This window comes from Poecile atricapillus, chromosome 10 (assembly GCF_030490865.1).
Source record: "Poecile atricapillus isolate bPoeAtr1 chromosome 10, bPoeAtr1.hap1, whole genome shotgun sequence".
Lineage (NCBI taxonomy): Eukaryota > Metazoa > Chordata > Aves > Passeriformes > Paridae > Poecile > Poecile atricapillus.
Window position 1 is genome coordinate 6,038,208 of NC_081258.1, and position 26,018 is coordinate 6,064,225.

At 42.9% G+C, this 26,018-nt stretch overlaps 3 protein-coding genes across 6 annotated transcripts in view; 1 reads left to right on the forward strand and 2 right to left on the reverse strand.

The window, feature by feature from the left end:
• Positions 1-2,250: 2,250 nt before the first annotated feature.
• Positions 2,251-7,235, reverse strand: NUDT19 (nudix hydrolase 19). The gene is made up of 3 exons (XM_058845655.1): positions 6,439-7,235; positions 4,473-4,680; positions 2,251-3,480 (listed from the first exon to the last, which is right to left on the reverse strand). The coding sequence occupies exons 1-3, from the start codon at positions 7,120-7,122 to the stop codon at positions 3,254-3,256; spliced, it is 1,119 nt and encodes a 372-aa protein (XP_058701638.1). The 5' UTR covers positions 7,123-7,235; the 3' UTR covers positions 2,251-3,253.
• The window catches only part of ANKRD27 (ankyrin repeat domain 27), a 53,937-nt gene continuing 35,085 nt past the window's right edge, over positions 7,167-26,018 (forward strand). Inside the window, exons 1-2 of one of the 4 annotated variants that reach the window (XM_058845650.1) lie at positions 19,351-19,436; positions 20,741-20,893. The gene's annotated coding sequence lies outside the window, so the exon portion shown is untranslated. Of the gene's footprint in view, positions 7,294-19,327; positions 19,437-20,740; positions 20,894-26,018 lie in introns of those variants that run through there. The other 3 variants (XM_058845652.1, XM_058845653.1, XM_058845651.1) reach the window with 3 other exon arrangements.
• Positions 13,489-19,186, reverse strand: RGS9BP (regulator of G protein signaling 9 binding protein). Its single transcript, XM_058845656.1, has one exon. The coding sequence runs from the start codon at positions 18,746-18,748 to the stop codon at positions 18,035-18,037; it is 714 nt and encodes a 237-aa protein (XP_058701639.1). The 5' UTR covers positions 18,749-19,186; the 3' UTR covers positions 13,489-18,034.

Below are 26,018 nucleotides of genomic sequence, written 5' to 3' on the forward strand. Positions count from 1 at the left end.
TGCAGCACACCCACAGAGAAGGCCAGCGTTCCCAATCCGCTCCAAATAACATTCCCGGTTTGTTAAGAACGGAGTAGGAAAAACACCGCTTGCTCAAATGCCCCATCTATAACTACATAGCATTTTAACCTGTAAAAAAGAAGTAAGTCACAAGAACCCTCGCCCCGACGTGCTGCATTAACGCAGACCCAGAGCAGGTAGAAGGAGCCTCGGCAGCCCCGCCGGAGTGTGCCAGCACCCCCAGCGAGCACAGCCCGCTCCCTCTGCCCAGCCGTGCTCCAGCTAAAACCCTGGAGCCGCAGAGCGAGGGGAGAGCACAACGGCAGCAGGGGCTTTATAAACCACCTTCTTCGCTTTACTCTCCATTTCCCCTTGTCCTGCCATAGAACCACGCTGTTCCCCGTAGAAACAACACCTCATTCATCCGGCGCTCCCAGGCTCCACACACGGCACTGCCCGCAGTCCCGCCTGCTACCCACGGAACCTTCCAGAAGGCGCTTCCCGCTCCTTCCAGAAAGCTCCAGCGCTCCCGCCTCCAGAACCACCCCCGGGGCGGGCTCCGGGCCCGGCACGGCCCATCCCCGGCTCCTCAGGGGCGGCTTGTGGCCAATGGCACAGCCGGCTGTTCCCCGGGGTAAGATACAGCTGAAACGCGGCAGGAAATCTGAGGAAACACAGGGAACTCCATCGTCTTGCTTTTTGTATAAAATGGAAACCGAACTCACTGTGAAAGAATAAAACCCTTTGTTACTGCAAACAACTTGAAATCAAGAATATTCTACTAGGACTTGAGGGAAATTGTTACAATAAATCTTTGGGGTTTGGGATTGATTTCAGGCTAAAAGTCGCTGTAGCAGAGGCACTGGTGAAATAGTGCTAGTTCTCTGGGAATACTGGTAGTTCTTAACTAATACAGCGACAAAACAGCAGCTGTAGCACCAAGAAATAAATGGACAAGTGGAATGGGTTCATAGGTATCTGCCCCTGTGGAAGTGGTGAAATAAGTTAGTCTAAGTCCTTAGTGTAGTTCTTAGCTCTGCAGGAAGACATAAGCCCAACCAGACAGAGAGAACCCTCACCTAACACAAGTGCCAGAACTCTGCATTTTCCACACACTTGGCATCACCCCTGCACTCCTCCCCTGCCCACATACCCATATCCACAGTCCTGCTGTGCCCTGGGTGCTAAATATCAAAAATACTTTCTCATAACACACACTTTCTACCATAAAAGTAAACTGTTAGAATAACCATAAAGGGCAGAACAATAAAAAAAAAAAAAATTCTATTAAAAAAAATAGTATTTTAATTCATGATCTTGAGGGATATGGTCCAGATGAATAAAGGTTCTAGGAGAGCACATTATCACTTGTTTAAGGAACTATTGGATGAGAACTCCTGGAAACTGCCCTCAGGGATAAAGGAGCAGGAGAGAAGAGCTGGCAGCTCTTTAAGCATTTTTTCCTTGAAGCACAAAAGCTCTTGATTCTCACAAGAAATCAGACCAGGCAGGCAGGAGACCAGTGAAGCTGAGTAGGACCCTTCTGGTCTGACTCAAGCACAAGAAAGAAATGCACGGGCACTGGAAATGGGAATATGGATCCATAGGGGAGAATATAGGGATGGTGCTTGGGGGTATAGGAATGGGATCAGGAGAACTGAGGCACAGCTGGAGCTGAATGTAGCAAGGAATCTGAAAAAAAAAAATAAGAGCTCCCAGAGGTATATTGATTAGAAAAGGAGAACTTAAACAAATGTACACCCCCAATACTTCAGTGATAATCCACATGGAGAGGGCTGACAGTTTTTTTTGACATTTGACTTGTGGCTCAGTTTTTGCTGCAGTCATGCTTCCCACATTTCCCACGTCCCTAAACTACAAGGTGAGGATATAAAGTACTTTCCTTTGTAAGAGTTCAAGACCATCTGAGAAGCCTGAGCATAGAGAAGTCCTTGGGACTCGATGAGATGCATCTGAGGGAATTGGCAAGTGTGGGTCCTAGGGTGCTCTCCAATGCATTGGAGAAGTCAGGGCAGGCAGGTGAAGTCTCCAGTGGCTGGAGAAAAGGGAATGTCACTCCCAGCCAGAGTATTCCAAAGGTGTTCTGCTTCACATGGTCATTGCTCAGCACAGGCTTACAAACCTCAACAGGGTCTGCAAAACCAGCAACAGCCTGGGTATGTTGTGAGAGAGAAGACACACCTTTTTTCAGTATGTTTTTTTTAATCTAAATAAATGCTACAAATTCAGTGTAATTGTTGCAAAAGGCTTTTATTGAAACACAGAACAAAAGCTGGAACAAAGCTTTCTGAACAACTTTACTGACTAACCTGAAGTCATCATTCATTCTCCTTCCACATAAAGAATTTATAAAACTGCTCTATTGACTCCACTTATTGCATAAAGCACAAATCCAACAAAACAAAAATCCAAACCAAAAATCAAGCAGCAATTTCTCCTCTGAAGTTCTTAAATCTCAGTTATATTAGTAAAATCATGAAGAAGCAAAAAGTGGGATGTTAGAATATGAAAGTGAGTAGCTCAAGGAGGAATATTATTTCCTTAAATTGTTGGTATTTTTTGGAGCTAAAAAATTATACTTTTTAATTTTTTTAAATTGCTTACAACTTGAAGATAAAAAAATATATTGATAAAAAGAATGCATTCAATTTCATAGATGACTTCATTTAAATTAGGTCTACCTTTCAGAATTGTAGTTTTGAATGAACATTACCATTAGTAGAAAGAATTTAAGTATATAAAATATAACTTTATAATATTCTTTTTAAAAGTTCATTTTAGTTAACTTATATCTATCTATATCTATCTATCTATATATATATCTATATACATTGCTTTTCCCCAGAATGAAAGAGAGAATAGAGTGGGAATTGTCAACAAATATGGAATGGGAGATTTCATTCATTTCTAGACACACACTGCAGTTATCTAGTGGGTAACTTTGGGAAACACAGTAAAAGAATTCTTCAGCTCTTCTCTGCTTGTTCTGAGCATAATACATATTTAAATTTTCAATGAGAAGAGGACCTTTGTGACCCAACAGTGGCCTAACTGCTGTTTTTAAAGACTCAAGAGATCAGATACACATAAATGTGACATCACACACACATATATAATGCTTTGGCAGGACAGAGGAACATTTTTGTGACTATTTGGCAACAGTTAAAAAGCACCAAAACCACAGTGAGCATATATGCAATTAAAAATATTCTTGATTTAAACCAAAGACATATTATAATCTGCTATTATAATCTGAATTGTCACACTTCATCATCAGTGGATTTATATGCTTATATTTTGCTTGAATATTAACATAGACAGCAAGATTGTTGATGTTTTTTATTACTATCCTGTGAAATGTGCCACCTTCTTTCATGAGATCTTCAACCTTCTTATCTGTTGACAAAGTAATTTTCTTTTCTCCAGTATAATCTGGATCTTCTGGATATAACTCATCTCCTGGGGATAGAAAAACAGATTTAGTTATAGATTGCAAACTTTATTTTTCAGCCTTTTCATTGAGTGACACTGGAAAATTTTTTAGGATTAATCAGGACATGTAAATCAGTGGAAATGTATTTCACAATGTGAAAGTAAATTGAATCTAAACATCTAAACACCTTCATATTTAAAGATAGAGCCATAAATTTTTTAAGTATGTCAGCGACACTGCAGTGCACTCTGGATGTTCCAGAGATCCTGATAATATGCTATTAATATGCTGTAATGACAGCCTGGGTAGATAGGAGTGTATGAAATAGGCGGAGAACAGGACAAGCACTTCTTCATGTGTATAAAGATAGGATTAAGAACAGAAATTTATTTAATTCTATTTTGTTGAAGGAAATAAATGTTTTGCCATATCAAGGCATTATAGTCTTGTGGCAAAAAAAATAAAAGCATAATGAAAAACAAACTAAGAAAAGAAGAAAATAATAAATAGTATATGCAGCTTTTCTTAACACTGCATGTACATGATTATGAAATGAGACTTAAGCAGGAGAAAGGGCAGAAGGAAGATGACTGAGTGAATGGTTTTAGTCCAGTACCTTATCCCTGCAGCTGGGGGATGTGATACTGCAGCTGTGCTTGATTCCCTTCTCTTTACAAAGGGATAACTGAAGTTAAGAATTCCCACTGAAAAGGACTAAACAGAAGGAGTTCTAATACATCCTTCAGGTTACACAAAGCTGAAATGCCGGAATTTCTTCACAAACACACATATGATGACAATGGTAAGACAATGAGATTATGAGTAACTAAGAAATAACTGTGCTGTCTGATCCCCTGGCTTGTCTCTGACTGCAGCAAGCAAGGTAGAAACAGCATGCAGTAACTTGACTTAGAAAAGTATTTTCCCTACACTTAAGGAGGGTTTATATCATCTGGCTTCAGCACACAGCATTCAGGAGAGGCTGTATATTTAGGAGAGCCCTCCAGTGTGTCCTTACCCGGCAGCAGCTGGATGAATCCATCTGCAGCACTCAGCATCACCGGCATCCAGCGCTCACAGCCCTCGAGAGCACGCGCAGAGCTGAACTTCTGTAGCTCCCCGAGGGAAGAGAAGTTGCAGAGCCTGCAGAATTCATAAAACTGAGGTGGAGGAAACCAGATCTCTTGAGACTTAAAGCGTTCGATGGCTTCTGGAGGTGATGACCACTGGAAAATGAAAACAAGTCCTGAAATAATAGTTTCAGCAGCAGATAGAAAGTCTGAATAAATTGAGGAGTCATTTAGCAAGGAAGTCTGTACAGCAAAGGAGCTTGCAACAGACCTTTTCTTCTGAACACAATAAAAGCCATGTATAAACTATACCAAACTAGTAACATTCTTAGAATTGAAAAACATAAGCAATCTATGAAAGTTACTCATTTTCCCAACAAAAGTAAGTTTTTATTTTATACACAGACATTCCAGGATTAAAAACTGACGTTTGTTTCAGGGGCATGACTAAAAGTTTACTGAAACTAACAGAAAACATTAAACTCACTACTACCAGAGGTTGCCAATTAAATTAAAAGTATCTCTAAACATCTGCTTCTTAGAAGCATTGTTTTTAGAGTGTGAACACCCAGCTATTCATGCTAATTCTGCATGTTTAAAGTATTGGTAATCTTCATTTCATCTCAAATGGTGAATTTAATAATACGTGCATAATCATCTGCAGCAGATTTATGCTGTTATTAACAAGATTACAAAATGTACTCTTGAAAGTAAGGTTTCAGGTACTTTTGAATTTCTGTAGCAAAATTTGTTAAACAAATGCATATAGCAGTATCAGTAATACCAAAATTGTTAGGTAGGCTTTTACAGAACTGTCTGGTTTCTCATCTACTTCTAACTTGTAATCAAACTTTTCAGAATCCTAGAAAAACTTAAAGACCCTAATGTACCTGACTTTGAGCTCTCCTAGAGCTTCATGAAATTTGTTACTTTTACACACTCAATTTAAAACACCAAAAAAAAGTAAAAAAAAAAATAAAAATAAAAATCTAAACTTCAAAATTTTTACCAGACTATTTCAACAAGTTTGCATATTACTTAAAATATTCCAACTCCAAAAGACAAAAATTACTAGCATCTCATACAGTCCTGGAATATACCTGGATATACCTACTGTATGGATCTCTCCCAGCATGCTGAGGAGATATGACAAGCCTGGACTATACTGCAGGAATGAATGTAAAAAAAATGGTATTTGTCAATGGCCTTTGAAAGAGTCACTAATTCACGGTGAAAGGGATCTGATGTGACACGGATCATGTACAATGACCTCACAAAAACCCCCTCCCGACAGCTGCTGCAGCTGCACCTCTGGTGATGGTGGCAGCTCCAGGTGTCCAGGGGAGAGGGGTAAAAACTCCCTTCCCTCTCCTCACGTCTCAAGGAGCTTTATCAGGAGGGTTTTGATTGATCTGGAGAAGAGTCAGTTCTGTGGAGACCTCACAGCACCTTCCAGTATCTGAAGGGACTGCAGGGAAGCTGGAAAGTGACTCTGTCAGGTACTGCAGTGACAGGACAAGGAGTACAATGGGTACAAATCGAAACAGGGGACTTTTAGATTAGGAATTAGAAGGCAGTTTTTTACTGTTAGGGTGGTGGGACCCTGGCACTGGTTGCCCAGAGAAGCTGTGGATGCCCCTGGATCCCTGTGTGCAAGGCCAGGCTGGACGGGGCTTGGAGCAACTTGGTCTGGCGGAAGGTGTCCTGCCCATGGCGGGGGTAGGACACAATGATCTTCAAGGTCCATTCCAACCCCTACCATTCTATGATTCTACGCCTGTTCGAAGTGTAAGGGCACAGTCTCGGCAGAGCTAAGGGCCGTGGGAGAAGGTCTCGGGCAGGAGCGGCCGCCCCTATCCCAACACCCGCCCGGCCGGGCTGTGCTGCATCCCGGGCGCCCCCAGCCCCTCTTACCAGGACGGCTGTCACCTCCTGGTCGTCCTGCGAGACGTGGGGCGGCCGCTCCTCCAGGCAGCACAGGTAGAAAGCCGTGTCATAGCGGCGGCCGCCGCGGCCGGCCCTGCCCACGGGTGTCAGCCAGTTGCTCCACTCGTGCAGCGCCCAGATGTTGGGCGCACAGCCCAGGTGCCGGCACAGCCGCAGGAAGCAGGACGCGTCCTGCTGCACCCGGCGCCGCCACTCCCCGAGCTCGGCGGCGGGCGGCAGGCGCTCGGCGGGCAGCGGCGGGGCCGGCCCGCGCCCCGGCACCAGCAGCAGGATCCCCGCCTCCTCGAAGGTCTCCCTGAGAGCGCAGATGCGGAAGGCGACTTCCCCCGGCAGCTGCGAGCCCAGGCTCTCCCGGTCGGTGGCGAAGATCGGGGCGCGGCTGCCGCCGGGCGGCGGTGGCTTCACGGCGCCCAGCCCGCAGAGCGGCGAGGCGGGCAGCAGCCCCAGCCACTCGGCGGAGAAATCGGCCGGTTCCGCCAGCCCGCCCGGGAACACGTGGGCGCCGGGCATGAAACCGCTGCGGGAGCTCCGGCGCAGCAGCAGCAGCTCGTAGTCGAAGGGGCCGAGCGGCGAGCGCGGCGGCCGGCCCGGCGTGCCCGCCGCCAGCAGCAGCGTGGCCGCCTCCCGCCAGTGCCGCAGCCGCGGGTTCATCTCGGCGGGGCTGAGGGCGCTGGGGCAGCCGCGCTCAGCGGCGAGGCCGGGCGGCACCGCCGCCTGCGTCCCCGGAGGAGCCACTGCAGGAGCGGGGCGGGACGGCGGCGGGGCGGGCCGCAGGAGGCGGGACAGCGCCGCGATGCCTCTGTCCCCCTCAGCCCTAAGCCGGTAAGTAGCGGGTGTCCTCGGGGCGAAAGCTTAAGGAGATACGGAGGGTATAAGGCAGCGATGGCCGGGAGAAATGAGGCGATGGCTTTAAGTGGCTTGCGGTAGCTGGCGCTTGCTGAGGGCGCGCAGCGCGGGGTGTATTTATTTACAGCACCACGAGGTGTACATGTCGAGGAGCATCCTCGGAGCCCAGAACCTGAGCACAGCTGAAGGGACTGTAGTTACAGCCCCGGGAGTCAGCACGGGGTCAGGAGCCAAGAACTCGGATTTGTGTTCGTAATACCGCTGCTGACCCGCCAGCTGGCCTCACAGAAATCTCCTTATCTCAATTCCACCAAGCCATGCAGACAGCAAAAGTCATTCTAGGGCTGTAGTTAAACGTGACAGTTGCCAAGTTGTTTGAATTTGTTCTAGTACATTCCAAATGGGAAGAGGATGCAGAGTTTTAGTTAATTATTACAGAGCTCTTCTGTTTTGAGGTTTATAAGTACCTTGTTACCAGAAAAAAAATATTCGGCAAGGTAACAAAACCTTGAAAGGTTCTTTGAACCTTTAGGAAATGTTTTATTTTGTTAATTGATTTTGATACGTCAATTTTCTTTAATTTGTAAGAAATTTAAGCAGAAAAAAGCTGATGACACCGGTTGAGAAGTTTTGCAAGAATGGTATTTGCATGTGACATAGAAAACCCTTCTCTTATCCATAATCCTTCTCTTGCCAGATTGCATTTGGCAAATACCCACATACCTGTACATGCTTCTGACAAACCTCTCAATCTGATTTTATATTTGAGCTTGCACTTGATGCATGTGAGATGTGTGTCACTGGAACTGAAATGAAGTTTAGAAGCAACTGAAGCAGTGGGATGCTGGATCAAGTCAATTGACAAACCCAAAAATGACCTTGAGGTGTGCCCAGACACAGCTGAGCCATAAGCTCACCCTGGTGCTAGGCTGCAGTGGGCAAAGCAGATCAGCCAAGGCAGCTGATGCTGCTAAAATGAATGGCCAAACAGACAGGACTGCCTCCCTCTCCTTCCCTTATCACCAAATACACAAGCAAAACCAATGATATCTTGTAACCTGAGCACCCCCTTTTCTCACTAATTTAATCTCTTTTGCTCATCAGTAATTACCACCTTAGGCAGTTGAAGCACAAAGCTCATTAATTTGTTATTTAGCCTTTGAATCTCAAATCATGACATTCATCTTGATATTTGTTTGCCTTTTGCACTTCTTTGTGCCGTTAACTATTTCGCTATGTTAAGCTTGTTAGGAATGTGCTTTGTCTAAAAGCTGATTTACTGGTGAAATATTAATAAACTGCTGAGGTTTTTCAAGATTTAACATCCAGTGAGCTTGATGGTTGATCAAAAAGATTTAGGGCCCATTATGTCAGATCGTTTCAGCATAAAGGCATCTTAAGTAGAAAGTACTCATGTACCAATAATGAATGGTGTCACTTTCAAATCAGATATAATACCAACACATACACAAAACTGTCTTACTATGGCAAAAATGTGATGTCTGGTAGCCCTGGAACATAGTTCCAGAACATATCTAAGGAAACCTGATACCAGACAATAGCAAGGATTATAGTGTTATCTTAAGTTTCTAACTGGAATATTTGTTTGGGTCTTTTTTATCTTGGACAGTCTAAAGGCTCACAAGTGCTAGTATGGAAAGCAGGGATACCCTGGCAAACAAAGAATAGGATCATAGAATGGTCTGGGTTGGAAAAGACCTTTAAGATCACTTGGTTTCCCCTTCTGTTGTGGGCAGGGACACCTTCCACTATCCCAGGTTGTGCCAAGCCCCAATGTCCAACCTGGCCTTAGACACTTCCAGGGGCAGCCACAGCTTCTCTGGACAACCTGTTCAGTGCCTCATCACTCTCACAGGGAACAATTTCTTCCCAATATCCTGTTTAAACCTACTCTCTGTCAGTGTGAAGCCATTCCCCCTTGTCACTCCCAGCCCTTGTAAATTGTTTTTCATCTTTCTTGCAGGCTCCCTTCAGGCACTGGAAGGGCACAATTAAGTCACCCTGAAGTTTCTCATCTCCAGGTTGAACAATCCCATTTCTCTCAGCCTTTCCTCATAGCAGACATGCTTTATTCTCCTGATCAACTTGGTGGCCTCCTCTGGTTTCATTGGCATCCGCCTCGTGGGTCTGGTTCTGTAGGCGTTCTTGCAGGGGAGTGGAATTGGGATGTGTGGCTGGCACAGTGCTGTGGCTGACACCCAGAGCGTGCCAGGGCTGGGGTTACAGCTCTGTTCAGGACTGAGCTCAGCATCTGGAGCAGTTCTTTGGGCCAAAGACAGCCAAGTGCAGCTAAGCTGAACTTTCTTCCCTACTCCATTTGCTGCATTTTTCCACACAGTTCTGGAGTATTTAAGTCATCTGTTAAGCAGGTGCCATTCCTTACCTGAAGGTCAGCAGATTCACCCTATTGCTGGCCGTTTGACTTCCTTTCAGAATTGTCTTAGCAAGAGTAGTTCAGTATTCATTCACAAAGCTGAAATCATCTCATGTGAAATTGCAGGACGTGTGAGTCTTTAAGTGACAGTTATCAGGACTGGAGGTTGCAGGAGGATCTGAGAATGAACACTCAGAAACTTTGTGGGCAAAGATAAAGGATGCAAAGGGATGTTTTGTCCCCTTCCAGTTTGCTGCTAAAAAAGGCAAAAGATTGGCTCTTTGAGTGTGTGTATCTGCCCCCTCAAAGCTATAGCTGACCTGCTGGAGGTAGCTCACATGAATATAGAACTATTGTTAAAGGCAAATTAGATGGAAGGTTATCTATAGAGCACGTTTCATCTCCAACCTAGATGATTTTTTCTTCAATATATTCTGCTATAATGCAGATCTTATCTCACTTGTACTTAAATATTCTATATCTTTATGAGTGATTTCAGAAAAAAAGAGAAAATCTGAGAAAATCTATCTCTAATCCTAAACCAAGCACACCAGTTTATTGCATTACTGTGTGGAAGGATTCCAGCACAAGGACATTATGGTTCAAGGGCCAGTTGTAGAATGGGAATACAGAGCACTTTAGTGTGGAGAGAAGTCTCCTCATAGCAAGAATTAGCTAGATACCTGCCTGACACTCAGCCAAATGTAACAGAAGGCTGAAGAGTCAGAGGTCCCCTCCAAATTAAATTATTAAAAACAGAAGAGGTGTTTTTACTAAAAAAATTAAGAATTCTATCTTTTAGATAGAATCTTATCTTTAAAGTTATCTTTCATGCTTTTTGTATGCCAGAACATACAATTGTTTACTTAATGGACCCCAAATACTTCTGTATTTCAGGTTGTTTTCAAAACCAGGTTGTGTTGTATTGAAAAATAAATCCTTCTGAGTGATGCAAAAGTTACATCAAATGAAATACCGTAAGATTATTGCGCTGATAGCAATTCTTTGTGGCATTATTTCAGCAACGTAGAAGTTACTTCAATATTTTTCTCTACAGTTCAATTGCTGCTTACAAGAAAAAGCATAAGTTGTTTAAAAAAAAAATTAGATCACTAGATTCATATAAATGATTGTCAAGTTAATTTTCTGGATTTTTTGTATGTGGTTAGACTACTTAGCAATAGAATGACTTAATTCCTTCTGTTACATCATTGCTTGAATTATTTTGCCCAGACAGGTCAGATCTTACCAGTGTACTAATTCATTTCAGATAAAAAACAAGGTCCACCAATATTTCTTCATTTAGCTTAGTTTACATGCTATCCTGTGAGTTGTGAGTTGGAGATGGTTACACTAAGTCAGTTTTTGGTTTAATTTAGATGCATCTTTGTCCCCATGCAGATGTAGTGTCTACAATAATGAGTTGTGACAACCTCAAGTATCAGAAAATGCAGAGATTTCATTATGTTTGTCTACTGCTTCTTAAACTGGCTTATTTTACAGTATTGTAGAATCACAGAATCATTTAGGTTGTAAAAAAACCCCAAGATCATTGAGTCCAACCACGAACCCAGCACTGCCAAGTCAACAATCATGTCCCCAAGTGCCCCATTTCCATATCTTTTAATTGCCTCAAGCTATTTCAAATGGTATTTCAAATACCTTCATGCCACTTCAAGATGACATGCTAAAGCTTTTAGATTGCTTAGCTCATATAATATCAACAAATAGACAGACTTAATTATTAAGATAAAAAGTAAATAGATTATTCACTGTATAGGTTTTCAAGCATTGTTTCCAATTTGTGAATAAATGTCATATCTAGGTTTATGATTATAACACCATTATATACATTGACTAAAAAGAAAAATAAAAAAACCCAGCTAACTTCATACAAAATGATATTCCAACAAATTAGGCAGATGAGAAAACTAGGTTACAGATAGTATTAACACCTGTAACTGGTCTACTTCCAACAGATGCATAATGTATTACACATCTTATGGAAATGGAAATTATGGTTCTAATTCTGCAGCTTTTAGTTATGTGAATAGTTTTCACACATGTAATTTCTTGCCAGACTGCCTACTGGTGACTTGTTTGAGGAAACATTTGGAGCACAACTTCCAGGACCCAGAATTCAAATATGTATATCTTAAGTTACACCTGCAATTAGCATATTAGATTAAGTTGCTAAGGGAGTATCATGTTTGATGTCCCTGGCAGTCCTCAGTCATTTTATATGGTATAAATAGTTAACTATTTTTTTTTTCTTATTTCTCCTTTCTTGTTGTTTTTTGTTTGTTTGTTTTTTGTTTTGTTTTGTTGGGTTTTTTTTCCCCAAGGTTTATGCTATTTTTGTATAGATTTTTCTGGATCACAGAAAAGAATTGCATTTGAAATGTTTTCCCCAAGACAATTATAGATGATTGTAAGATAGAAGGTTTACTATTCTTTCAAAAGCCCCATGATTTTTAAAGTCAGTTTTTTGGCTGTGTGGTTCCCTAGTGCTGTGGCACATCAGAGAGTTCAACTGTGTGTGTTATTTGAACATTTGTGTGTGACAGAAAGACCAGACTGATCAGAGACTCCAGTGATAATTTCATGCACAGTGGAAATTATCAAAATAACACATCACATTTATACCACAACTGTGACTTCCAATTCTGTGCAGCTGCAAAGCAACCCAGCTTTGAGAGGATTTGTGAGTTTGTTTAATTTGATGGAGATTTAAGTATATGATAAATAATGTCATGCAATGCAGTGTAAATAAAACATATAATTCAAGGAAAGAGAACAAAACAAAAAACCCACCTGACCCTGTGGAGGGTTGAGAAGTCAGTTTCTGTCACTCTGGTAAATCACAGTAGATATTCTCACAAATGACTGGAACGGAGCAATAGACATTTGTGTTTGGTAAGTGGCCTCTGTGGGTGACACTTTCAGAGAGGTTGTGATTGGATTTGTTTGCCTACGTGGCCTGCAGTCACATTGCTTCCAGCATGAAACGCTCGTGCTGGGCTGGCTGAGAGGATCCAGCAGAGCCCTGATGCTGGTTAAACGCCATGTGACTTTCCACCTTTCCACAGGTTCAGCCGTGGCAGCTGCTACAGCTTCATCCCAACTGCAGCCAGTACCTCAGTACAGTGAGCTGTAAGCATGGGTGGTGGAACCCAGCCATGTGGGACTGCCTTCTTCCAGGAGAAAGTCATTTGTAATGTGAAACCGAGGGAGATAAGGATTGGCTTTTGTAAAATGGATAGCAACATGTAGCAAATCAAAATATTTTTACTCTTACTCTGTACGAGCTAATAAGAGATAGTCAGTTCCACTCAGGGATATTTATATCCTCTGTCCCATTGGGCATAAGGTTTTCCTTTTTTATAGGAAAGCTGTAGTTTAACATTGGGATGCTGTTGTATATAACAAAAAGCAAACTTTGATATTTACTACATACATACACCTCCTTTCCTTTTTTTGTTCTTCCCTAAACACATGTGGATAATTTTATATGAAAGACATTCTTTTCTAATCCCACTTTTATTGTACACTTACTGTAGCAAATGCTACTCACGTGTGAACTATTTTGTCCAGATCTCTTCCTGCATTAAAAGACTTACATAATCGTATTGAGAGAAAGCACTTAGAGATCTGTAATCCACTGGTCTTACTGAATGACTTTTTACATAATGAAAATCTGTGAAGGGTAAATATGTTGACTAGGAGTTCCATTAGCACTTAAATAGAAGGTATTTCTGGAAAGCAAATATAAACAACACAAACCTTCCAGAGATGGAAAAGCAAGCCTGTAACCAATCCTCTCTACAAACAATAAGCATGTGTTTAATTTTTAATCTGAAAGCTATTTACATCAGTCATTTAGTCCAGTCTTAAATAATTGCATTACTGTAAAAAATATTTTCATACTTACATGAAGAATTTTGAAACTAATTTTATTTTATATTCATAGTGCTGAACTTTGATGTAACATTGTTTGCAACATCAGGAAAATAACTTTAATTATGGTCCCGTGTTCCTTTTGTTACTAAACTAGAAAACAGCGTAATGGGTTTTTATGGTGATAGTCTGGAAATCCTGGAATGAAATTACAAATTGCTGTGTTTAAGACTCAGTTCTGATGGTTTGATACAACTGTTGATCCTTATTGCTACCAACAGCACAGGACCAAGTTTCACACTCCTTAGGTTATGTTTATCTTTTGCTAAAGTAAATGCCAGCTTTGCTGACTGAGAGACAGAGTTTGGATCCTAACACAAGGAGAATCCAATTGTTAGTCCAGTCTAGTCTGGTTTTCAGGTTGTCCAAGCCAATGGTTCTGTACTTAATGCTGGACAACCAGTGCTGAAGGCAGAATCATCTGTTTGTCTAAATGTTATTGTAGCTGTTTCCTAAGGCAGTGTAAGGTTAAGCTACATCACTATTCAACTTTGGGAGCTGGAGAAGGCTGTTTTTAATGTTAACAAAACTAATGAGAGGGCTTAGCATGTTTTTATTACTGTGCTTGAAACAGGAATTTTGATTTAGAAGAGTCTACTACAGATAAGCTGTATTAATAGTCCAGCTTTTCACAGTGATAGAATGATTTGAATTGGAGGAGACCTTAAAGATCCCCTGGTTTCAACCAGGGGCAGGGACACCTTCCACCAGACCAGTTTGTGCCAAGCCCTGTCCAGCCTGACCTTGAACATTGCCATGGATGGGGCAGCCACAGCTTCTCTAGACAGCCTGTGTCAGGGTCTTTCCACCCTCACAGGGAACAATTCCTTCCCAGTATCTCACCTGAATCTGCTCTGTCAGTGTGAAGCCATTCACAATTCCCCTTGTGACTCCATCCCTTGTAAATAGGCTCTCTCCATCTTTCTTGCAGGCTCCCTTCAGGCACTGGAAGGACACAATTAAGTCACCCCAAAGTTTGTCTTCTCCATGCTGAACAATCCCAATTCTCCCAGCCTTTTCTCACAGCAGAGGTGCTTTATCCCTCCAACTTTGTGGCCTCCTCTGGACTTGCTCTGACAGATTTTGTTTGGTTTGAATTACTGCTGCAAGCAAACCAGTAAGTTATAAGGAAGTACTTTATTTTAAGTTAAATAAATAGTGACAGGAACAGGTTTGCATTATTCAAAGTGTAGAAAATACCAACCATGCACAGGCAAAACCAGTGTAATTCAAGTTGGGAGTAAGATTTTAGTATACAGCAAATTTAATGTGTGTATTCTGTAAATAAAGACAAAAGAACTGAAGCAGATCAACATTGATATTAATTAAGCAACGACCGTCTGCTTTTGTACTATAATTACATTCTCACCAATCAACATGAGAGCATGTGCTTTTTCATCATGCTCTTTCATTATAGAGTATTTTGAAGTATTAATTCCCATTTTTCACTTACAAAGTAGCATTTCCAGTCTCCTTCCAGTTGCATTCCAGTAGGGGGAAAAAATGAAGACTGCAAATCTGTCTCTATTGCTTAATTTAAAGGAAGCCTCTGTACTTTTGGGCAGTGGTGGTTTCATTTAGTTTTGGTTTTGTGCAGTGTCGTGCCAAACTCTGTCACATGGAACAAACACGTGTAGGACACGAATGGCAGCACTTTATCCACACAGACAGTGCCAATCCTCTGTTAGAATTCTACTTACTCTATTAATTTCAGATAGCCTAAATATAAGATGATGCAGATTTTTAGGAACACACTAATGATGAATTAAATTGCAGCCAGCTGTGTCTTAAGATTTGAAAATTCTTTTCCCAAGGCAAATCCTTTAAATAGTAATTCTGTGCATATTCATAATAAAAAAAGACTTATTTAGAGACTATTTATATTAATTTTTTAAGTCCTATCTTGAAAAATCCAAATTAAAAAAAAAAAAACTAAAACAAACTGCAATGGATTGCAAACTTCAAGTTTAACAATCCACTGAAGCTTGCTTTTGAAGATGACCTGTTAAAAATTCTTCTACACAACTAAGCATGGATAAACTGTTTATCTATGGTTAGGTGTGTGGAAGATACCAAGATAAAAGATAATGAATGTTGTCAGTGTTACCATTTACTTATTCACCAGAAAACAGACTTGCATTCACAACTTGAGGTTTGAGAACATGTGGTTAAATGGTCTGATTTCACAGGGTTTATGGAGTTTTCAGGAAGCACAAAATAGAGCCCAAATGCCTTCTCTACCTTCTTGTGAACTAAGAGTGCAAAAAGTGAAAACATCCACAGGTCCTTAATGACAAGTGCTGGCAATCCAAATAGGTACATTCTGCTGCAGCTTTTACTGTGTTTTCCTTCAATATGTTTACTTATTGTGATTGTGAAGGAGGTAAGCCAGTTTAAATGAACACTCAGCAATTACACCTCATCTAGGCAGGCTGGAACTGTAGCACCGATAAATACCGACCTGGCTTTGTTAGAAAGCTGTCAGGGATCTACAGACATAGATTAACTACATATAAAACATACTCTATGGAATGAGTGAAATACAACAGAAAGGAATGTGGAGTTGTAACACTGAATTCCCAAGAGAATGGAGTTAGACTGGACCAATGTTCAGAGCTCATATTATCCTTCAACATAAATATAGCCTATATCTTTGAATTCAGGCCTCTGAATTTTTTTCCTCACCTACAAGTGACCAGATTCTAATACATTTTTTTTCCTCCCCATAAATCCAGTTCTTTTAAATTTTAAAGAATAAACTGTTTGCTGAAGTTTTTTTAAGTATGTTTAGTTCTTAATTCAAAAATATTAAAAATATTAGGTGTTTATGTGTGTTGTCAGTTTTATTTAACAAGCATGAAGACTGTTCATAAAACATGTCTGATTATTACTTTTTGATAATGTGCCTGTAATAATCAATGAAGAAAAATGACTTCTTAAACTCCCAGTATTTTTGGGGTCTTTATATTTGGCTGTGGAGTGCCCCATACACCTATGGCACTGTAGCACATGTACCAAGGATTCCTGAACAGACAGTACGTGTTCAGAGCACTAGAAGGTATCTCCAGAAGTAAAGAATAAATACTGTAACACATAAATCCTTCTAACAAAATATTGTAAAGCTTTTCTGCTAAGTCAGTGTCTTACATGGTTTTACATTTAAATGTTGACAGTTCCACAAGGAAGCACTGGAAAGTTTTATGCTGTTGCATTTCCCTTCCAGAATTGTAGTGTTATCAAATGGGACCAATCCTACAGGATTCCTGTTTGCCAGATGATTAATCAGACATGACTGAGATGTGAAACAGACACATTTTTAGCTTTGTCTGTATTTCTGCAATTTGGGAGCTTGCAGAAATGTCCCTGTATGTATATGAGCATCAGTCCCTGCCTGTCAACAGGAGAGGGGATCCCATTGGGAAGGTCTTAACATCATTTCCATTTGCTAAAATCTATTTTGCCATGTTACTGCATCTGCTGTGGGTAGATTCATTGCTCCTGTTTTCATAGTTAATCGTGGAGTGCAAATTGCTCCTTCAGAAAGAAAAATCAGAACCAGTAGCAAGAATCAGTCTTTCTGCCGGGAAAGATAAAATCGTGGTAAATGTGAATGAAAACAGTGAGGCTTGCTACTATTTTTCTGAATATGCAGAAAATGCATACTCTCCCTTTTTTCTGTCTGGATTTGGAAAGCGATTAGTCATTCACATATGCTGTGCCAATTCATGCAACTGGGTTCCATACGATCGAGTCTAAATCAACAAACAGTACTTGGTATCAAACATCGTTCCGTTTTCTCCCCCCTCCCCAACCATTAACTTATTTAAAATAGAGGTTGGTTACATTCTTTTACTGGGGTTTTCATCCTTACCCCTTTCCTCCACTCAATAAATACTTTCTGTATTTCATGGAAAAAAAGAAGTACTCTATTCACTTGGTCAGACAAAACACCCATCAAATTTATGTTACTCTCTAATACTGTAAACAGTGACCAGCAGCAAACACCAGAGCCTAGTGAAGAACAAAAACCACAGGCTTCTGAGAATAGTGACCTATTAATAGCCAGCAAATCCCTGTTACAGCCAGTAGTGATAATACCCTGATACTTGGCTTAACTGTTACAAGTCCAGTAAACGAACACATTCTATTCTGCAGGCTGATTTGCATCCCTTTCCTTCAAAAAGCGTGAAGAAATCAATAGTGCATTTTAGGATATCCAGAGGCAAAAGTTCTGCTTTGTTCTTTCAAGTGCTCGCTTAAAACTCTCAGCTCATCCAAGTCACACACTTCAGAAGTAAAGGTGAGGCATGAAATACTCCAGAGACAGGCTGGAGAGGGATCGCTCGTGTCAGAGCTTGCACCACCCTAAGACAGTTTTACCACACACACTGCCAGGACAATAGCGATAAGGAGGACAGCAGTGAAAATAATCCCAGCTAGAACCTTGCTGATATCGCAGAAGGATTTATTTTCCTCCACAGAGATCATGCCAATAGAGGAAGCACCCACGCTGATGGTGGATTTCAGTTCAGCCCCTGGGTCTTGCTTAGCCTCTACTGTCCACTGGGGGACATTGACCTTCATCTCCATCTCGTACATCATCTCTCCCACCTGGTTGATCTCGTTCTCGAGGTCTTTCAAATCCACCACGTCTATGTTGTGCTCAGCCTCGTATTTCATGTTCTGGACGCTCATGGCGCGGGCGGCCACGCCGGAGGTTCCCCCGCTCATGCCCGTCTGGATCAGGTGTTTTTTGGGGACGTTCAGAGGGAACTCGTGGCCCAGCTCCAGGGCTCTCCTCATGTCGATCTCCAGGATCTCTAGGCACGTGGAGAAAATCACCCATAGCCTCTCGAACTCGGCTTTATCTTCCTTACTCACGGTTTTGTCCTTCAGGACCGTGGTGAGCTTGTTCCTGTTGGCCACCGCCAGCTCCTGAGCTTTCTGACGGGTTTTCTTGAGCTCCTCCCGCAGGTTCTGGGAGTCCGAGGTGCCGCCGATGGTCAGCACCATGTGCCGGTAGCAGGCGGTGACCTTGTTGAGCGCGTCCAGCAGCGCCTTGCACTCCTCCTTCACCATGGTGGCGGCGGGGGCCGTGCCCGGTGCCGCCCTGCCCGCTGCCGCCCCGACTTACCCGGTGCCGGGCCCCGGGCGCTGCCACAGCCGGGCGCTACCAGCACACATGGCAAGCGCTGCCTCCGGGTCGAGCATCCAGCACCCCCTTCCCCGCTGGTCAGGCGGCGCCGGCGGCTCCGGGAGCCCGGGCGGGCGGCGGGGAGCCCCGGCGGGCAGGCAGCATCGCTCCCCGCGCCACCGCCGCCTGCAGCGCCGCCGGGGCGGCTCGGTCCGCGCCGCGCTCAACGGGGCGCTGCTGTTTGAAAAGTGCCAAACGCCGAGGGTGCAGGAGAAAAAAATATGAAATCAAAAAAGCCAAGGCTAAAGCTCTGGGGAGCGGCAGCCGGGCACCCGGCGGTCCCCGCCGCCGCCACTTAACTCGCCCCAGCTGGGCGCCCGCGCGGTCACATGGCGGGGAGCGCCCGGCCCGGCCCTATAAGCCCTCGCAGGCTCCGCCTCCGCAGGCAGCGATCCGGCGGTACTCCCAGCTCTTCGCCCGCTCCCGCCCGCCTCTGCCCAGCCATTGGCTTCGTGCGGCCGCTCCGGGCCCGCCCTGGACCCTGGTAGGGCTCGGCCGGGGCGCGGAGCGGCGGGGGAGGCGGGCGGCGGCAGCGGCTCTGCGGCCGGGGAGCAGGGAGGCGATGGTGTCGGTGTGAGTAGCGCTCCCGCCCCGGGCAGCCTGCAGCTCCCGCTGGGACCGTCCCGCCGGGGTGGGAGCGGGGAACGCTCCCGGCCCGCCGCGCCGTGTCCCGGGAGCCGCTCGGCCGCGGCCTGGCCGGCGGCGGGGCTGTGCCGGCTCGGCCTTTGCCCGGACCGGAGCGCGGCGGGGTCGGGCCGTGCGGACACGTGGCCCTGGTCAGTGCCCACCGCGGCAGGCTCGGTCCTCGCCGTGTTGAGCCCCGCTGTGCATGGCAGCTCGGTCTTGCCCGGCCCCCCGCGTGTCCCGTGTGTCGCAGACGCGCCGGGACCCGGCTGGGGAAGGAGCTCGCTGCTGTTGTCATCCATAGGAAGGGCCGGCGTGCTATCCGGGGCACCTGCGGTTAGCTCGAGTTGAGCAGTGGCATATCAGGAGGAGCAGGAAACACGCCAGTTCTCACTGCCAAGAGCGATGCTCCACCAGCTGCCCTTGGCAGCGTGCTGGGCGCAGCGCGGTGCCCGCCGGTGGGCATAGGCCGTGCTGTGTGCGCATCCCGCGGGGTGGAGGTGATGTGCAGTGCCACTCGGGCAGCTGAGCGGCCTTGTGCCTGCTGAAGTGGGCTTCTGGAGAGCTCGCCTGTCACAATATATGCTACCACATATGCCTCATCATTTGTGGGGAGCTGAGTGGTTTTGTGATGCTACAGTAGCCTGGAAGAGTTGTGAAGCCATGAGAGTCCCACAAGAAAGGGAGTGTGACCCCTTGCCTTATCTTTTATCACTACCCTTGCAGGGTAAATGTGTGTTATGAGCAAGATAATTTGCTAAGAGGAACAGAGTCCAAGGTGGACTGGCTTTCTGCTGCTGAGCCCAGCCTGAAGAGTCTTGTCTAGGCTATGTTCCTCTTCCTGGATTTTGTAGCTTGGACTCCATTTATGGCAGTTTTTTGTTTATGTTTAATCTTGCTTGAATTTTGGCCCTAATTCCAAAACCTATGTAGCTTCTGCTGCAGGTTACTACCTGTAAGAAGTGGTCTCTTAACTTTGTGTAGATTTTCAAATTACTAGCAATTAAACTGAGTAGCACAGTCAATTGTGTGTTGATTGCCTAGAAGAAGCAAATCAGTCATGCCTGTTTCTTTGCAGGAATAAATAAACACAGGATGATTTTGAGCTGATTGTAAGTGAAGTCTTGTAATTGCCTAATCATTGTCAGGTGGAAAGAGGATTAGCTCTGAGTTTGAATCTGGAGTCCTATGTGACTCCATAAGTGTTATGCTTATTGCTGACTAAATTATGCATATTTGTGTGTCTGTTTCAGCTGTGTTTAAAGTCTGCCACAGAGCACTGAAGTTATGTGAGAATCTGGAAGCCACTTCTATGAATGTGACTGGGAAGGGGAGGGAAGGAGTATTGGTTCAGAAACATGTGACTATTTAAACGTGAAGGTAGCAGCAGTCCTAATCTGTATCAGGTAATGCCTTAAGTACATCTTTAGGTGTGTCATGTGGGAAGATCCTGTTATTTAGATTAGTTCTAATTTAAGTTCAGCTGCATGCAGTTATACAATTTGCTTAGACTGTGGGAACTCTTAAAATTCAGTTGTTTTTCAGTCAGGCATGATGTTTTGAAAATCCAAATGTGGATACTACTTTCAAACAAGATGCTGACTAGCCAAAATACTGTCCTGGGGAAACTATTAGGATGGAGGTAAAAATCTTTAGAACAGACTTAGGAAGCAGGATAATGAGTAGTAGAAAAAAATGTATTTCCTGGTTCTGTGGCAAGGCTTTCTTGCAATGACAATATTCTTCCTGTGCAGTACTCTTAAAACTGTTGGCAAATTATTCTGTGGTGCATCTTGAGCATCACTAATTAAATGTCATAGCCTCATTTTAATACTTTTAAGTAGAATTTTAGGCAAATGCAGGTTTGTTTTGCTTAAATGGTTGATAAGTCTTGTCTGAGAGACTTGCTTTTAGAGTAAGCTCATATACTAAGTTTGGTCTGTAGACTGCTATGGCTTGTGAGAGTTTGAAGCCACTATGAGATGAAGAAGGAAAATAAAGATGAAATACAGTGAAAATGAAATGTGACATCAGCCCCTTCCCTCTCCCTGATCACTGATAGATTGTGTGCTTCTTTGAATTCTGTTTTGCTTTCTGCTAAGCTTTTTGCTTGTAGTGGTAAGAGGATTCAATCAATAGGAAGAATCTTAATTTATATTGTGGGGGAATGTTAGACTTATACTTCTGTATCATGATGTTTACTTTCAGGATGCTCTTAATTAGCTTAGGCTGTTACATGTTGCATTATGTAGTATTTATAACACCAGTAGTGGTTAAAATAATTTATTGTGCTAGTTAGAGCTTATATGCCGAATTCTTTTCCAGCCTTCTTACCCTTGCACTAGTGCCTAAATAAATGAAAATATTTGGCTTAAGTAAGCCTCTGTGTATTTCAACTCCATGAGAATTTATCCTCCCCTTCCCCCCACAAAGAACGGGAGTGAAGTACCAAAGTGCTGGAACCTCTGAGAACCTGTGGAGGAGGTAACCTTAAATACAGCTCACTGGTATTTGAAGAAATCATCCATGTTTGAAGCTGTGGTGGAAACTTTGTATATGCTTTGTTAATGTTCTCCCTCTAAATGTTCCTTGTAACTGTTGGTGGTTCACTGGCTAGCACTTGCACTTTGGTCTAGAGTCCATCTGAGAATGTAAAGCAGCTTCTGTAGTGGCAAGCCAAAAAATGAAACTTCTTTGCAGCCACTCTGGTGGATTTTTAAATCTCTGTTGTGAATAGAGAATGCAGCTTGTTCCTGATACTTGGCTAATGACAAGGAAGATGTTTTTGAATATGTTGAAGTAACTGGATGGAAGTGGGAAGCTTGGCTGTTGAAGCATCCACACATATTGAAATGTGCTTCCTCTGGAAGAAAGCAACAAGTGATGGGGAGACCCAAGCCCTCAAGTCTGGGGCAAGTCAGAATGTGCCCAAGTCAAACAATAGTGCAAATGCACTGTTAAAGTGTAAAGGGTGAACCTTGTCACCACTTCTCAGCAGTGAGCTCTGCTCTGGAGTTTGAGGAGGTGCTCGTGAGAAGCTGCTCGAGGATCTGGTACAGCCGCAGGTGCTGCAGGGTCTGGGGGAGGCCTGGCCAAGGAGCTGGAGCAGTGGTAGCAGGGCCAGAGCTGCCAGGCTTGGAAAAGGCTTGGGGCGTGTTGGGTAGAGGCAAAACCCAAGCCATGAGGTCCTGTGCCAGCTCTTAACCTTCAATGGAAGAAATGTGTGCCTTGAAGGGAGATGCTGAGAGAAATTAGTATCTTGCTGGAATGCTCACGACCCCTCCTTTCCAGACTGTTCCATTGGTGTCAGGCTCATGTTCAGGGGTGATAAAACTTAGTCTTTCACTGGTTGCTAGTAAGCCTTGAGCTGACTGATGTGAATTCACCACTCTATAATCTGATAATTCAAAGGTGCTACTCTTGCATACTTCTGTTTTACAGAAATCAGTACAAGCTGAACCTGAATTTAAAAAGGGTAGGAGTAGATTTATTTATTTATGCCCTTGTGGTGAGCAAGGTGTTCTGGAATGTGTCAGGTGTTTTTCACAGGATGCTCAATGCTCATCCTTTAGAATTTTTAAATGCTCAGAAAAAGAAATGATCTTCTGTTTTTATTTTGAGGTCAATGTTGATCACCTCAAAATAGGGCTCAAGTTCAGATTGTCACTTTTGCCCAAAAGCAGAGTAACTGGGGACTAATAGTACTTGTAAAACAGGAACCGGAGTGGTAACTTGAGTTTTTGGACTGAGTCTATTTAAATTCCACTGTTAGATTCCTGTTTGCTTGTAAAGAGCTCTAAGATATGCCTACCTTTGGCTGTTCCTTCTAAGAAGTGGTGCTCTTGTGGTGTGTGGGGGATGCACTTCTGTTAAAAAAAAGCCTTAACTTAGAACTGGGGAACAATTACTTCCTTTTAATTTATTTTTTTTGTGGAGCTGTGCAGTTTGCTAGAACAATATGTTTCTGATAAAGTTTTTATGTTTATTTATCTGAGATAAAAATCTTTTAGTTGAGTAATGAGTTGCTCCTTGTTTACTCATTATTTTGAGCACTTCAGTGAATATTAAGTTACTGGGTTACGAAGCCGTAGTTGTTCCTGTTGTAAGGTAAGGTGAAGTTGGTGTTGCCACATGAAACTTGACAATATTGGTAAAATAAAACTGAGTGAATTTATGCTTCTTGCTGTGCTAATGGATCTGGTGTTGAAGGTTTTGGAGAAACATGGCATTCTGCTCCCTTGAAGCTGGATGTGTGCGGAGAGGACACTGAGGTACTTGATGTTAGTATCCCAGTGTAACATCTGAACTTCCTGTCCTGGAGACAATTGACTGAACTTGGCTAATAATTTTTACTAACTTTAGTAACTGTTATTAATTTGTTCTGCTGAATTATTATTAAAATACCATGGTGAAAACACAGAATATTATGCTGCTCAGCATTGACTATGTAGTGTTTGTATACATCATCCCTCATGTTGTTATGAAAGACATTTTCTCTGCAGAATGTTTTGTTAAGTTTTTAGTAAGGATGTAGCAGGATGTTCAGAAGATGATGAGCTTAAGGTTTGAGTAAATAGTTGCACAAAAGTTGAATGTGGACAGGAGGTAACTGCTAAGTAACAATGCAAATACAATGGCATCATCCACTTTTATGGCCGTTCGTTTAATTTTCAAAGCACTTCTTAAAAGGAACTGAAACCTGCAAGCTCTGGTAAAGGTTCCTCGCTTGTCCATCTCTGAAGGAAAACACCATCAATGGGAAACTGAACTGTCAGAATTTATTCCTATTCACTGTTTTCAGTACCAAAGGTAATTAGGTTTCATTTCCAGCGTTTTAGAGAAAACAGTGGCATACTTAGATTCCATGTTTTTCACTTGAGCTGTCCTTTGTACCATGGTTATATTGATAGAATTATCACTCTGCTTTTGATCTAGAAAGGATTAGTCTGTTGTAAGATTATGATTATAGTTTTTTTTAAACTGCAACATAATGCTTATTAGATTGTCTGATCCAGCTAGCTTCTGTTCTCCCAGCAATTTGAGCTATTTCTGTGTTTATAGGCATGAAGCCATACACTGAAGTGATTCCATTTAAACCTTTTATATAACATTAGTGCTTGAGTATTGCTTTACTGCTCAGCATGATAGAATTCACTAAACTTCATAGTGAATATAGCTGATGATAGTTTTTAATGAGTGTTCTGTTAAGCATTAATCAGTTCTAGTAATGTATCTAAGGCTTTGTGCATTTTCTGTTTTCACTGTAAAGCTAAAGCTGTGCAAGGTGCAACTAGAAGAGTAAGTCTGTCATCCCCAAGTGAAATTATGTTGAAGCTGGATGTTGTGTTCTGCCAGAAAACTCTTAATGGAGAATTCTAATGTGTTCCTAGAATTACAGCAATGCATTAGCCAGTATTTTCAGATGCATTTAACTTTTGGGGTGGAAAGAAATTGACTTAATCTCAAAAATGCCTGAGCTTTGGGGAAGCTTTAATGTACTCTCTTGAATCTGTAGACTTAATTCCTTTGGTTTGGTTTTTTCTCTTTTTTTTTTTAGGACTTAAATTGTTTCTACATCCACACTTCTGTCTCTCTGGAGAATGCTGTGGAAAGGTGATGAAGGGCCAAGTGAATCAAGTAACTCAACTGTTTTAAGTAATAAGTATTCCACCTGTTGTTTTTCATACCCACATTTTAATCAGGTATGATAGCTAACCCCTAATGAGAGACTGAACAGCTGCAGGGGTTAAGGGAGAGAGAAAAGGGAAGGAAATTGAGAGTTGTGATTCTCAAAACAGTACTAATGTGGCTAGTTGGGGTTGTTTCCTGCTGTGTAGGAGCATGCATGTGGAGCATGCAGTTCCCATCTGCTCTGCTCCAGGAGGGTGACAAACACCTGTGTGTACTGCAAATTTTACCTTCCCTCCTGGGGTGGAACACATCAATGGCACCTTAGGTGCATTACAGTAACTGAAATGCCAGAATTCAATATTTGTATGCAGTTTCTTTTCACTCCTTTCTGGAGCTCTGAGTGTGATTCAACCCTCTCAGTAGTTTTGTAGTAAAAGAATCTGTGGCTGCAACTAAGTGTTTAGAACTAGTTATTTGTGGTGTGTAACTCATGAACTGGGACTTGAAGATTGTAATTTTGAGCTCTTCCTATGATGGTTCATCAGTAATGATTCTTAAAGTACTCTACAGTTGTGCTTTTTTTTTTTTTTCAGGTGCAGGCAGTGTTTTAGGAGGTCAGACAGGCAGCAAGCTTCATGAGGTCAGGCTTTCTGTGGGAGCTTCTACTCCTCGCATGAATTTCTTACAGTGTTTTTGCTTGGGAATTGTTACTTTAAATTTCTTTCTGGACAAAGCTTATCACTTGGGTTGTTTCTTTTTTTTTTTGATGGTGAGGTGGAGGATTAATGGTATATGTTCTCTTCCTCTTCTGTTATGGGAAAAAATCTTTGGACTTAAAGATTTGTTAGGCTGAAAGACCAGCAATGAATCTGAGACATTTGTGCACTGCAGTCTCATGCT